A 14,611-nucleotide genomic window follows, 5' to 3' on the forward strand; every position below is an offset into this window, starting at 1 on the left:
GGCTACCCTCAAGATTTGGGGGCAGTGGAGGCGACACAGGGGGGAAGTGGGGGGCTCGTTGGAGGCCCCGCTGCGGGGGAACCACCGGTTTGTCCCAGGGAACATTTTTCAGGGGGGCATTGTTTATGTTAATTTAATTTATTGTTAATTTATTTTATTGTTTATTGGGTTTGGGGGGGGGGGGGTTTGTTATAAGCGTTGTTACGGGTGCCCGGGGGTGTTTATTATTGTTATTATTGTTCTGTTGTTATACATTTTTCAAAAATTTCAATAAAAATCATTTAAAAAAAAAAGGGTCAGCTTTCCCCAGCGGAATTTTATAAGGAATTTGCAGCGGACCTGGCACATCTGTTGGGGCCGTTTAATGAAGCACTGGAGAAGGTGGGGGGAGAATTGCCAGAGACGATGACGCAGGCAGTAATCACATTAATCCCAAAAAAGGGAAGGATCCGGTGCAATGTGGGTCGTACAGACCCATATCACTATTGAACACGGATGTGAAAGTATTGGCTAAGTTGGTGGCGGGGAGGATGGTGGACTGTGTCCAGGGGGTGGTTGCAGAAGATCAAACAGGCTTCGTGAAGGGCAGGCAGCTTGCAAATAATATAAGACGGATGTTGAATATGGTGAGAATCCGTCGAGGGCTCTGGTGCCGGAGTGTTCGCTGTCTTGATAGTGGTAGAGGAGGTGGACCCTTTGGTGACGATATTTGGGGTTTCAGAGAAACGAGAGCTCATGGAGAGGAGGGAGGCCGATGTCATGGCCTTCGCCTCTCTGATTACACAGCGACGAGTTTTGCTGGAGTGGTGGTCGGCATCACCACCGGGGGTAGCAGCATGGTTGGGTGACCTGTATGACTTCCTGCAGTTAGAGAAGATAAAGTATGAGTTAAGGAGCTCAGCAGGGGAGTTTGTGAAAAGGTGGGGGATGTTTGTGACCATGTTTGAGGGGCTGTTCGTCTCAGGGGGATGAGGGATGGGGGGGGGAGAAAAATCTGTACAAACTGTACAGCTGATTGTTGGAAAGTATGTTTCCCGGGGTGTTTATTTGCTGTAACCTACTTGAATGAATAAAAAATGATACAAGTTTGTAATAAAATGTATTTTTTTTAAAAACGGATGGTCAGCTTTCTCACATCAGTGGGTTGTCACACTCATGCAAATAAAGCAACTCCGACCGTCCCTCCTTCATGCTAGAATTCTACGCCTAGCCTTTGCAAGACCCAATTGTCTGCTTCTATCTCCTTTTTCTATACAAACCTTCTATATTAAAAACCTTAAGTTAGGTCTACCACACAATCCTGCAGTGAGGTGTCTATTGATTACGGAGACAAGCTATTGAATTGCAAGGGCAGCAGAGTGGCACAGTGGGTTAGCCCTGTTGCTTCACAGCACTGAGGTCCCAGGTTCGATCCTGGCTCTGGGTCACTGTCTGTGTGGAGTTTGCACATTCTCCCAGTGTCTGCGTGGGTTTCGCCCCCGCAACCCAAAGATGTGCGGGGTAGGTGTATTGACCATGCTAAATTGCCCCGTAATTGGAAAAAATGAATTGGTATTCTAAATTTATAAAAATAAAAATAAAAAGCTATTGAATTGCTCATTGATTTACAATTTGTTGGGGAAGTTAATGTTAACAACTCAAGCTTTTCATTTTATGAATGCAGCTTGCTTCAAGAATCCAACATTTAAAAAGTAACTCCTCCACTGCTGCTTCCTAATGCTTTCTATGGATAATAATCCCAAAATGGGACTATAATTTCAGTCCATTCATGAAAATATTCAGACCTACTCTTGTTGTGGAATATTTACGGTTTGCCTACCATCATTAACAGGAAGTGCAATTCTGATTTGGTCATTTCTGCGCATCTATTAAACATTATACAAAATAAACGAAAAAGCTCCAGGAAACAGTCGAGTCAGGCAATGCTAATATGTGCAGGGGGAGGAAAACAAACATTAATGGGAAAAATAAATTCAAAGGAATCATTGAGGTGGGTGACGCAGAAGAAAGAATAATGGTTTGCAATTTGGTTCTAAAAAGAAACAGGTCAATAAATTGGACTGGTAATTGCACAAAAAAGGATAACAAATGACCATACCTCGCTCGGTACAAGTGGAAGCTTCAGGAATTGTCGGAAGAGGAGTTATATGATGGTAACTGTGAAGCTGCCTAGATGTGCGTCTTGATACAATCCACTTGAGCTTTTTGTTGCTCGGCCTGGAGCACCTTGATGATGAATACTCTGCTAAACATTCTGCAACCCGAGCTCTCCAATGTAACAAATCATGGTCATTTATCTGTGGGGGTCAGAAAACACTTGAAAAACTAGAAAATTTTCCCAAAGAGGAGGAACATAGTCAGACGGTGTTTTAATCTAGTGTAATGTAAAAAAAAAAACTCAACGCTAAAATTATTGAAGGATAAATCAAGCAAGAGAAGGCATCACTGATCTTGGAGGTAATCCTCGAAGTAAGAAAGGAATGCTGATCATTCGGGTAGCAATTATATTGGGGCTTCAGGATGGGATGGGTTTACTGGATTTAAGATACCAGCTTCTGGATACAAAGGGTGCCAAATTGATGCTTTTAATAGTCAAGATATGCAATACCCAAGGAAGCAACTCATCACAAAGCATGTTTGCCTTCATCGGCCAAGGCATTAAGTATAAAAATTCTCATGCTGCAGCTGTATAGAACCTTAGTTAATAATAACCACTTATTGTCATTTGGAATATAGTGCTCAATTCTAGTCGCCACACTACCAGAAGGATGTGGAGGCTTTGGAGAGAGTATAGAAGAGGTTTACCAGGATGTTGCCTGGTATGGAGGGCATCAGTTTAAGAGGAGAGGTTGGAAAAAACTTGGTTTGTTCTCACTGGAACAATGGAGGTTGAGGGGCGACCTGATAGAAATCTACAAAATTATGAGGGGCATGGACAGAATGGAGTCAGAAGCTTTTTGCCAGGGCAGAAGAGTCAATTACTACGGTGCAAAGGGCAAAGTTTAGAGAAGACGTGTGAAGCAAGTATTTTTTTATTTATTTTTTTTACACAGAGGTTAGTGGGTGCCTGGAACTCGCTGCCGGAGTTGGTGGTGGAAGCAGGTACAAATAGAATGGGAATAGAGGGATACGGACCCCAAAGTGTAGGAGGTTGCAGGTCAGATGAGCAGCATGGTGGGCCAAAGGGCCTGCTCTGGACTTTTCTTTGTTCTTTGCTCTCCATGGAGTGAAATTTATCTGGTCTTAATTCGCAATTGGGCAATTTAAAATAGACCGCCTGTTTTTAAAGTCCAACTTGTATTTGCACCTTTAACCATATGAAAACATGCCAAGGCTCTTTGTGGGAATGGTATCAAACAAAAAACTGAGCCACATAAATAGATATTTGGAATAAATGGGTATTTTTCCAATTGGCAGGCAGTGAATAATGGGGTACTGCAGGGATCTGTGCTGGGACCCCAAGAGTTCACATTATAAATTAATGACCTGGACGAGGGAACTAAATGTATTATCTCCAAATTTGCAGATGATACATAGTTGGATGGGAGGGTGAGCTGTGAGGAGGATGCAGAGATGCTTCAGCAGCATTTGGACAGGTTGACTGAATGGGCATATGCAGTATAATGTGGATAAATGCGAGGTTATCCACTTCGATAACAAAAATGATTTGAATGGGTGTAAATTGATAGAGGTGGATACCCAGTGAGATCTTGGTGTCCTCGCGCATCAGTCGTTAAACGCAAGTGTGCAGTTACAGCAGGCAGGCAGTAAAGAAGGCAAATTGTATGTTGGCCTTCATATCAAGAGGATTTGAGTTATTGGAATAGGGATCTTTTACTGCAATTGTATAGGGCATTGGTGAGGCCACACCTGGAGTATTGTGTGCAGTTTTCGTATCCTTGTCTGAGGAAAGATGTTCTTGCTACGGAGGGAGCGCAGCAAAGGTTTACCAGGCTGATTCCTGGAATGGCAGGACTGTCATATGAGGAGAGACTAAGTCGGTTAGAATTATATTCATTGGCATTCAGAAGAATGAGAGGGGATCGCATAGAATTCTAACAGTATTAGACAGAGTAGATTCAGAAAGAATGTTCCCGATGGTGGGGAGTCCAGAAGTAGAGGTCATAGTTTGAGGACTGAGGTGAGGAGAAATTTATTTACCTAGGGAAGGGAGTTCTGAATCTGTGGAATTCACTACCACAGAAAGTAGTTGATGCCAAAAGGTTGTATAATTTCACGAAGGAATTAGATTTAATTCTTGGAGCTAAAGGGATATGGAGGGCAGGGGGAGGAGAGCCCGGATCAGGGTATTGAACATGATGATCAGCCATGATCATAATGAATGGTGCAGCAGGCTTGAAGGGCCAAATGGCCTCCTCCCCCTTCTATTTTCTATGATATTCAGATACATTACCATAGATGTTGTTCAAAAAGGTAGGAGAATCTTAGCCCAATTTAACTTCGACTTCCAGTCTTGAATGCATTGATTTTTAAAATTATTTTCCTGGCTGGTACAGCGGTTAGCACTGCTGCCTCTCAATGTCTGGGTCTCTGGTTCGATTTTAAGGAGAATCTTAAAGGAGGAGAGAGGGGTGGAGACATTGAAGGAGCGAATTCTCAATCTGAGGATGTAGACAGCTGAAGACATGGCCACCAATGGTGGAGCACTGAAAAATCGAGGATTCTCAAAGTGGCCAAAATTGGAAGAAAGATGATATCTTGGGAGGCTGGAGGTGATTGCAGAGGTGGGGGCGCACGAGACCTTGGAGGGATTTCAAAAAACATAAAATCCCAACAGTGCAGAAGACCATTCAGCCCATTGAGTCTGCACCAGCCCTCCGAAAGAACACTCTACCTAGGCCCACTCCCCCGCCATATCCCTGTACATTAATGATGGCCAATCCACCTAACCTGCACATCTTTGGGATTATGGGAGGAAACTGGAGCACCCGGAGGAAACCCATGAAGACAAGGGCAGAACATGAAAATTCCACACAGTCAGAATCGAACCTGGCACTGTGAGGCAGCTGTGCTAACCACTGTACCAGGATGGAAGAGAATTTTAAAAATCAATGCATTCGAGACCGGACGTCTAAGTTAAATTGTCTAAATTGGGCAAAGTATAAAACAGATTGCGGATTCTACTATATTGCCAATTTTGTGCTTTGCATCTGAACCCAATATTGATTTTCCAAAATATTGTTCAACTAAAAAAAATAGAAATAATTAATCCTGTTCCACTTTGTTCTAGTAGTTAAAAACCTTTCACAAAATCAATTTTGTCAATTCCCAAGCTGCTTAGCATAGTTCCTCTTTAAAAAAAAGTCAGTACTTGTCTTCTATTTAAGGCCTTCTATTTAAGGCCTCAACTCATTACTTTAGAAGGAGCTCTATCAGCTGTTCACTTTTAACTACAAGGTAAATCTGCAGCCTTGTGTCTGCAGTTTGATGCAACCCAATACCACTCACTTTGGAATGTTGCCGTAGGCGCTCTATCGTCTCTGTTAATTCATGCAAGTTCTGTGTCTGGACCTCCAGAGCAAGGATTGACAGTGCCAATATCGACCCCTGGAAAATGCATGTTTTTATTTATTTTTTTAAAACTGGAACATACATTTTTTTTTTTATAAATGTTCACTAATGCCCAAACTTACTTTTGTCTTGGAGAAGATAAAACGACAATTGCAAGCTTTAAGCTGCGATTCGAGTCGCTCAAGATTCAGCATCTTGTCCCTAAAAGGGAAATCAGTGTCAGTCAGGATTCTTATTCCTTGTGTTACCTAGCAATGTCAAAACGTCTCCACACACACACAAGGGCCACCCCTGAGCCTGGGTAGAGTACATTACGACCCACCTCACACATATGAATGTTTCCGATGGTGGGGAAGTCCAGAACTAGGGGTCATAGTTTGAGTACAAGGGGTAATCCTTTTAGGAGCGAGATGGGAAAGAATTTCATCACCCAGAGAGTAGTGAATCCGTGGAATTCGCTATCACAGAAATAGTTGAGCCAAAATGTTGTGCAATTTCAAGAAGGAATTAGATATAGCTCTTGGGCTAAAGGGATCAAGAGATCTTTGGGGGAGGGGGGTCAAGATCAGGGTATTGAACTTGATGATCAGCCATGATCATAACGAATGGCGGAACAGGCTCGAAGGGCCGAATGGCATCCTTCTGCTTCTATTTTCTGTTTCTATATAGTCTGACCATTCCTCAGTGGAATCATTAGAATTATAATAGTTCCTCTCCACAGCAGGATGAAATGAAATGAAATGAAAATCGCTTATTGTCACGAGTAGGCTTCAATGAAGTTACTGTGAAAAGACCCTAGTCGCCACATTCCGGCGCCTGTCCGGGGAGGCTGGTACAGGAATCGAACCGTGCTGCTGGCCTGCTTGGTCTGCTTTAAAAGCCAGCGATTTAGCCTTTAAGATAAAGGACTGTGTGGAGTGGAAATCATCCTCAAGATTATAGGGGAATCCATGTTGGGATTTCAGCACCCCAAATAGCTTCTGCATTTATAAAACTTAATTAGATCCAAATGATTGCTTTTTATTCAACAAGATATTTTCGCAGCAAATCCCTCACTTGTATAGTATGGTGCTGTTAATGAAGGGCACCGAGTAACTTGCAGACTCGCACTCCATTCCCAACTTCAGCATAGAATATTGGGCATTGCAACTTTCTACATAAACTATTCAGACAAGTGCTTACAACATATGGAGCACAACTTTAATTCGCAATTCAGATGACTGTATTAACATAGTTAATTTGTAGTGACAAAGTAATACTTTTAACTTGTGCTTATTGCTGCAAGTAACACAAACTGGTCCTGGTTCAACAGATCTAATGCAAGGCAAACACGTGGAAAACCCAAACCAGAACCAATGTAACACTGAAGTCACCCATACCTTTCAGATGAAGAACAGTTCAGAATGAGTTTGTGATATAGTCGCAGAAAGTTCAAGACAGTCGGGCCTTTCACCTTCCAGTGCAGCTTTTCCAGTATAATATTCTCCATCCTCATCATATCCGAAACAGTGAATCTACATTGGCTGATTCGAATCAGATCACTAGCAAGTGGAATACTGTGCTCTTCTTCAGTTGTCTTCACAGCGAGGTAAAAGCAGCAAAGGCCAACACAGCATAAATGCTTCGGCTGCACCTGGAACCAAAGAATATACTTTACTAATTAATCCAATTTACTCAAACACAAAAATGAAGGCTAACATGTCGGTCAGTACAGAGAGCGTATCGCTCTTTCAGAGGTACGCCCTTCAGGGAAGACATTAAAACGGTGGACCTACCTACCTGATTGGGTAGCTGTATAAAGATCCTACGCTATTTCAGAGAACAGTGTTAGCCCTGATGTCCTGTCCAATAATTATCCCTTCAATCAACATCACAAAAGAGCATACCATCTGGTTGTTATCACATTGCCGTTTGAGAGTTTGCTGTGCGCAGATTGGCCGATGAGTTTCCTACATTACAGCAGTGACTACTTTTCAAAAGTACTTCATTGGCTGACAAGTGCTTTGAGATATCCTGGGGTTGTGAAAAGCACTGCATAAATGCAAGTCTTTTGTTTCAACAAAAGGAAGTCAAACATGGTGCAAACACCCAAGAACTTCCAAGTACTGTATCACAGCCATCTAACACATGTAATTCAAAAGATAAAATATGTCCCAAGTTACAGTAATCATCTGTGGTCTTCCTAAAATTGTCTCTTGGCATTTCAACAGTAAAACATGTATGTGAAACACATTTTTAAAAATTGCAGACATCTTAGTGCAGGCCTAATTAATATTATCATGGGGTCCATAATTTATCAGTGTTTTAACATCTAAGAATTCATGTTTATAGTTCAATATCTTGCATAATAACTTTTCACACAATTTTCCTCACACAATTTTCCTCACCACACTTTGCTGATGACATCTTCAAAATCACTATCCTCTGACTTCACAGAAATATCACACAAGACTCGCTGATATCAATTTTCTATAAAGTGGTACAATATTTGCAGTCCAGGCCAGCAGAATTATATGCACTAGGGCAAGGTAGCCCCAGAGAATTGGACATGCACCCAGAAGAGCATATTTTGGTATTCGTGTATCCAATCAGCATCAAGTCAAGTTGATAACTCTTGTGGAGAAAATCAGTGCAATCTGCAGTTTAGCTCAAACTTAACTCTTTAATTCCCTATTTCTGGATTACATTGAGAGTCTCCTGTGTAATAGGAAGTAATCCAATGGATCTGCAGTGCCAATGTGGCTTAAATAGGCAGCCATTTTTCAAACATTAATATGTGAAGAGGATTTAATATTCCAATTGATTCGGTCATAAATGTTGTTCCTTATGCATTAGGTGAAGGATAATAACTTAAATCACCTCACCTTCATTAGCCCTAGGAATCTGTCGAGAAAACTGGTAGCCAGGACAAATGCATCAGTACTGAAGCCAAAGAACTGGGACAGGCTAAGGAGATCCTTGACTTCAAGTTCCCTCAGCCGCACAGTCATTCGAATTCCATTTTCATGTGCCGTCTCAATGACCTTCAAACCATTTAGCCTTGGCTGATATTTTGCTTCTTGTTCCAACTGTACATTAAGCTGGTTCACAAGTGCCAGGATTTCACTGCTCGCTCCTTGTGTGTCAATTCCAATCATCTGAAACAGAAAGGGGGGGGGGAATATTTTGTTACTTAATACCTCTGAGCCTCAGTAAATACCAGGGTGACCAAAATAAGATTAGAGATCCAGGGACCTGTCCCTTCTTCTTGACAACTGAATGTGCCATGAATGTAAACACAGGATTGTTCAGCATTAACCTATTCGCCAAAATCAGTTACCCTGAGCAAGGGAAGAAAAGGTCACTGGATTTCAGAAGCATTTTGTACAAACTGGCACGCACCCATGGTCGAAAAGTGGCCCACAAAGACTTGGTAACTCAGTTCAATGTGTGCTCATACTTTTTTTCCCCCACAGAAATGTAGAAAATAAGAGGAGGCCATTCGGCCCTTCGAGCCTGCTCCGCCATTCATTCTGATCACAGCCAACTCAATAGCCCAATTCTGCTCCCCCCCCCCCCCAATATCCTTTGATCCCCTTCACCCTAAGTGCTATCTCGATCTGCTTCTTGAAAAACTACTTCATGTGGTAACAAATTCCACAGACTCACCATTCTCTGGGTGAAGAAGTTTTGCATCATTCTGCCCTAAATGGTCTACCCACATCCACAATGTGACCCCTAGTTCTGGACATCCCCACCATCGGGAACATCCTTCTTACATCTACCTTGTCTGGCCCTGTGAGAATTTTATATGTTTCTATGAGATCCCCCGGATTGTTCTGAACTCCAGTGAATACAATCCGAACTGGTTCGATCTCTCCTCATTCATCCGTCCTGTCTTCCCAGGATCAATCAGAAATCGACTGATTTGTCCCAGAAGAATTGTGGGGCTGAAAGGATTGTTATCTCCTCTGTGATCAAATCCTAAATCGGGACCACAAGCTCTGTCTGTATCAGTTACTTCAGTCATGCAAATCATGGGATCATGTGTTTAAAATTTCACCCCTTACCCCCACTTCATCCTGAAACTTCATGGTTGACACCCCATTCGTCCCACCAAGAGCTTGAACCTCGCAGTTGACTCTTAAATCTCAACATTAAAAGAGTGGGAAAAATGCAAGAAACTAAAACCGCAGCGTCTGATTCCAACAAAAAGAGGGCATCTTTTGGCCCTAATAATTCCTTTCAGTTCAGATGTCTGAGAAAAGGGTGCACTGACCCAGTGTTAACCTGCCCTTCCCGTAACCCCCCAGGTTTGAGGACTGCAGTATGAAGTTACTCTGACCAGCAATCTAACCAGGTTACAAAGCCAGCTGGATGTCACACAAGTTATGTATGGGCTGCAGAAATTCTGCTGAGCACATTAGCTCCCCCCCCCCCCCCCCCCCCCCGCCCGTTTTTGTCAGCCTCGCCTATCAGTGGCTCAGGGTCTCCCTCCCCATGACTAAATGAAGGGGAATAACAGCCGACACAGCAGGCCGAGATCTCAGCACTTTCACACCCTCGGAAGGAACATGTTGGGACTTGTCCCTCTCCCCTTCTTCAGGCCGGAGAGGGGGAGGTGGGATCCGCTCACTTTCCGGCTGCTTCCTCTACCCCAGCAGCAGCAGCAACGGACAGTGTGTCGCTGGGCAGCGGCACTGGGCGTTTCATTGAGATTAAAATAGGATCAGCGGCTACATTGTAACTCCGGAACTATGCAGCAGTTCGGGCAGCGCAGCAAGCTGAACCCCCCACAACACCATTCCCTACAAACTGCTCAGCAATTCTCCAATGCAATGCAATGCAATGCAACAGATATATACAAAGGATAGTCGATTTTAAATAAGACACAGCATTGAACTGTTTTTCCTCCAAACACCGGTACTGTATGTAGATCACCAAAGCGTCTTTCCTCCGGTCGGATGTTTTAAACATTGATCAACTTTACTCTAATTGTGCTTTGTTTTAATCCGCTGTTAAAACATTCCCATTCCTACCTTCCTTTCTTTTTTTTCCTCTCTCTTTTCTCCTCTCCTCCCTCAGCCCCCCCGATTCTCTGGGGTCCCGGATCAATCGCCTTCTTTTTAAAGTCCCCACCACGTCCCGCCCTTCCTCCAACTGGGTTGGTGGAGATTGCCCAGCTCACACCCTCTTCACCTGCCATTGGGCAGCTCCCAAGCCCATCAAATTGCCCTTGGCTTTCTGTCCATTTGAGATCCAGATGGACAAGGTTGCAGCTGGCCGGGGGAGGGCAAAGAAACAGCCCGGGTCATTGTGTTTAAATTGGGGGGTCTACACTGCAGTTTTATTGTTGCATGAACCAGCCTTTTCCCCATGAATTAATTTTTCGCAGTTTATACACTGGTGCAACATTAACAAGTTAGCCCCACAGTTTGGCTTGAGCCGGCTCATTCCTTATCGAGAAGGTGGTTTTAGAATTTGCGCTGTATATATCTACACGCACGTCGATGTTTCTCCCCATTTTAGCTGTAAAACTAAGTCAAATATAAAACACCCCGACGGCTAATGTACTATGAAACAAATACAGAAAATGCTGAAAAGGCTCGGTGGGTCTGGCAGCATCTACAGGGAGAGAAAACAGAATTAACGTTTCGAGTCCGTTTGACTTTATCAGAACTAGGAGGAGAAATGTGGCTGGGTATTATACTGTCGCTGGGAGATATGGCAACAACGATGTAGCAAACTTGAGAACAAAAGACAGATGGCCCGGTGTGGGGGAGGAGGAGAGAGTTTTTGTATTGAGACAAAAAAATGTATGGGATATATAAAATAAAAGGGGTTAAGGTGGAAGACTGTAACCTTTTTGACTGTAACCTTTCTCCTCCATCTTAACCCCCTTTTTGTTTTGCTTTATATATCCCATATATTTTTGTCTCAATGCAAAAACTCTCTCACCCGCCCCCCGCAACCACCACACCAGGGCCACCTGTCTCTTGTTCTCAAGTTTGCTACATCCTTGTTGCAGTCTCTACCAGTTTCAGTATAATTTGCAACACATTTTCCCTCTCTTTTACTTGTCTCTCCCTACAGATGCTGCCAGACCTGCTCAGTTTTTCCAGCAATCTCTGTGATTTTTTTCAGATTCCAGCATCCACGGTATTTTACTTATTTTTTAATAGCATGTTTCCTTCCAGGGATAGTTAGCACTATACCCAGTCCTGCCCTTCGAGCCAACGTCTGTTTTTTAAAAAATTATTTTTATTCAAAAAGTTTCAATAATTTTTACAAGCCACTACAAAAAGAAACACAACAGAAAGAAAACATAACAGTAAAACAAAAAAAACAACTTAACCATTTAACAGTTTAACCATTTAACAAAATAAGGTGGGGGTATTTGCCCTTTACAAATGAAATCCATCCTCCGCCCAAGCCGCCACCTCCCCCCCCCCCCCCCCCCCGGGACTGCTGGCTGCTGCTGACCTCCACCTAACGTTCCGCGAGAAAATCAAGGAACGGTTGCCACCGCCTGGAGGACCCTCGCAAGGCAAACTTTATCCTCTCTAACTTGAGAAATCGCGCCATGTCACCGACCCAAGCCTCTACGCTTGGGGGCTTCGCGTCCCTCCACATTAACAAGAGCCTTCTCCCGGCTACCAGGGAGGCAAAGGCCAGAACTCCGCCCTCTTTTGACTCCTGCACTCCCGGATCATCTGATACCCCGAATATCGCTATCCCCCAGCTCGGTTTTACCCGAGTGTCCAAGACCTTGGACATAGCCTTTGCGAAGCCTTTCCAAAATCCTGTAAGTGCCGGGCATGCCCAGAACATATGGACATGATTTGCTGGGCTCCCTGAGCACCTCACGCACCTGTCCTCCACCCCAAAGAACTTACTCATTCTCGCTACTGTTATATGCTCCCGGTGCACCAACTTAAACTGAATCAGGCTAAGGCTGGCGCAAGATGAGGAGGAATTGACCCTGCCCAGGGCATCAGCCCACAGGCCCTCATCCAGCTCCTTGCCCAGCTCCTCCTCCCACTTGCCCGTCAGTTCCTCCACCGAGGCCTCCTCCGCCTCCTGCAGCTCCTGATATATTTCCGATATCTTGCCACCCCTACCCACATGCCCGAGACCAGCCTGTCCTGTATCCTCCGGGTAGGCAGCAGTGGGAATTCCCCCACCTGCTTTTTCACGAATGCCCGAACCTGCATGTAATTGAAGGTGTTCCCCGGGGGTAGCCCAAATTTCTCCTCCAGCGCCCCCAGGCTAACAAAAGTCCCATCAATGAACAAGTCCCCCATCCTTCTGATACCCGCCCTGTGCCAACTTAGGAACTGCTGGGAGCGAACCTATGATTATTCTGTATCGGGACCCAGACTGAAGCTCCTACCTCCCCCCTGTGCCGTCTCCACTGCCCCCAGATCCTCAATTTCGCTGCCACCACCGGGCTCGTGGTATACCGCGTCGGCGGAAGCGGCAACGGTGCCGTTATCAGTGCCCCCAAGCTAGTATCCTTACAAGACGCCGCTTCCACGCCGCCCCCTCTCCCTCCACTACCCATTTCCGAATCATGGATATATTTGCGGCCCGGTAATAGCTGCAAAAGTTCGGCAGCGCTAACCCCCCCACCCCGACTACGCTCCAAGAACAGTCTCTTAACACGCGGGGTCTTATTTGCCCACACAAATCCTGCAATAATCCTATTTACCCGCTTGAAAAAGGACTTGGGGATGAGGATGGGAAGGCACTGGAAGACAAACAAGAACCAGGAGAGGACCGTCATCTTTACGAACTGCACCCTGCCCGCCAGGGAAGGCGGTAGCATGTCCCACTTCGTAAAGTCCTCCTCCATCTGATCCACCAGCCGCGCTAAATTGAGCTTGTGCAGGGCACCCCAGCTCTTAGCCACCTGAATGCCCAAGTAGCGAAAACTACTCTCCACTATCTTAAGCAGTAACTCTTCCAGCCTCTTTTCCTGGCCCCTCGCCTGTATCACAAAGAGCTCGCTTTTTCCAACATTCAGTTTATACCCTGAAAAGTCTCCAAAATCCTTAAGAATCTGCATGACCTCCCCCAGCCCCTCCACCAGATCCGCAATATGCAGGAGCAGGTCATCCGCATACAGTGAAACACGATGCTCCTCCCCCTCCGAACCAGCCCCCTCCAGTTTCTGGACTCCCTCAACGCCATGGCCAGTGGCTCATTTGCCAGGGCAAACAGCAGGGGGGACAGCGGGCACCCCTGCCTCGTCCTTCGATGTAATCTGAAGTACCCCGACCGTAGCCGGTTCGTCGACACACTCGCTACCGGGGCCCGATACAACAATTTGACCCATTCTATAAATTCCTCTCCAAACCCAAATCTGCCTAACACTTCCCACAGGTACTCCCACTCCACCCGATCAAAGGCTTTCTCCGCATCCATTGCCGCTACCACTTCTGCCCCCCCTCCGAGGGCATCATGATCACATTCAGGAGCCTCCGCACATTCGTATTCAACTGCCTGCCCTTCACAAACCCTGTCTGATCCTCATTAATCACTCCCGGGACACAGTACTCAATCCTAGTGGCCAAAATCTTGGCCAACAGCTTTGCATCCACATTAAGGAGCGAAATCGGCCTATAGGAGCCATATTGCAGCGGGTCCTTGTCTTGCTTGAGGATAAGTGAGATCAGGGCCTGCAACATTGTCGGAGGAGGGTTCCCTTTTCCTTAGCCTCATTGAAAGTTCTCAACAACAGTGGACCCAGCAGCTCCGAGAATTTCCTTTAAAACTCTACGGGATACCCATCCTGACCCGGGGCCTTGCCCGCCTGCATGCCCTCTAGCCCCTTAACCAGTTCCTCCATCTCTATCGGGGTCCCCAACCCCTCTACTCGTCCCTCCTCCACCTGTGGAAACCTAAGTTGGCCCAGAAATTGTCTCATCCCCCCCCCCCCCCCCCCCCCCGCCCCCGGAGCTCTGACTCGTACAGTTTGCCATAAAAGTCCTTGAAGACCTCGTTAATCCTTGCCGAGCTCAGCACCGTGTTACCCTCCCCGTCTCTAATTCCCCCAATCTCCTACTTGCCTTCTCCCCATACTCGTACACTGCTTCCT

At 45.3% G+C, this 14,611-nt stretch overlaps 1 protein-coding gene across 4 annotated transcripts in view; it reads right to left on the minus strand.

The window, feature by feature from the left end:
- ccng1 (cyclin G1) overlaps nucleotides 1-14,611 on the minus strand; it is a 53,279-nt gene that overhangs the window by 5,446 nt on the left and 33,222 nt on the right. Inside the window, exons 1-6 of one of the 4 annotated variants that reach the window (XM_038796020.1) lie at nucleotides 10,551-10,602; nucleotides 8,397-8,669; nucleotides 6,912-7,165; nucleotides 5,655-5,733; nucleotides 5,470-5,568; nucleotides 2,099-2,297 (exon numbers count right to left, since the gene is read on the minus strand). In XM_038796020.1, the coding sequence (XP_038651948.1) occupies nucleotides 2,099-2,297; nucleotides 5,470-5,568; nucleotides 5,655-5,733; nucleotides 6,912-7,165; nucleotides 8,397-8,669 (904 nt within the window). In that variant the 5' untranslated portion in view covers nucleotides 10,551-10,602. Of the gene's footprint in view, nucleotides 1-2,098; nucleotides 2,298-5,469; nucleotides 5,569-5,654; nucleotides 5,734-6,911; nucleotides 7,166-8,396; nucleotides 8,670-9,581; nucleotides 9,654-10,072; nucleotides 10,152-10,550; nucleotides 10,603-14,611 lie in introns of those variants that run through there. The other 3 variants (XM_038796019.1, XM_038796018.1, XM_038796021.1) reach the window with 3 other exon arrangements.

Source organism: Scyliorhinus canicula, chromosome 4 (genome assembly GCF_902713615.1).
Source record: "Scyliorhinus canicula chromosome 4, sScyCan1.1, whole genome shotgun sequence".
NCBI classification, from domain to species: Eukaryota; Metazoa; Chordata; class Chondrichthyes; order Carcharhiniformes; family Scyliorhinidae; genus Scyliorhinus; species Scyliorhinus canicula.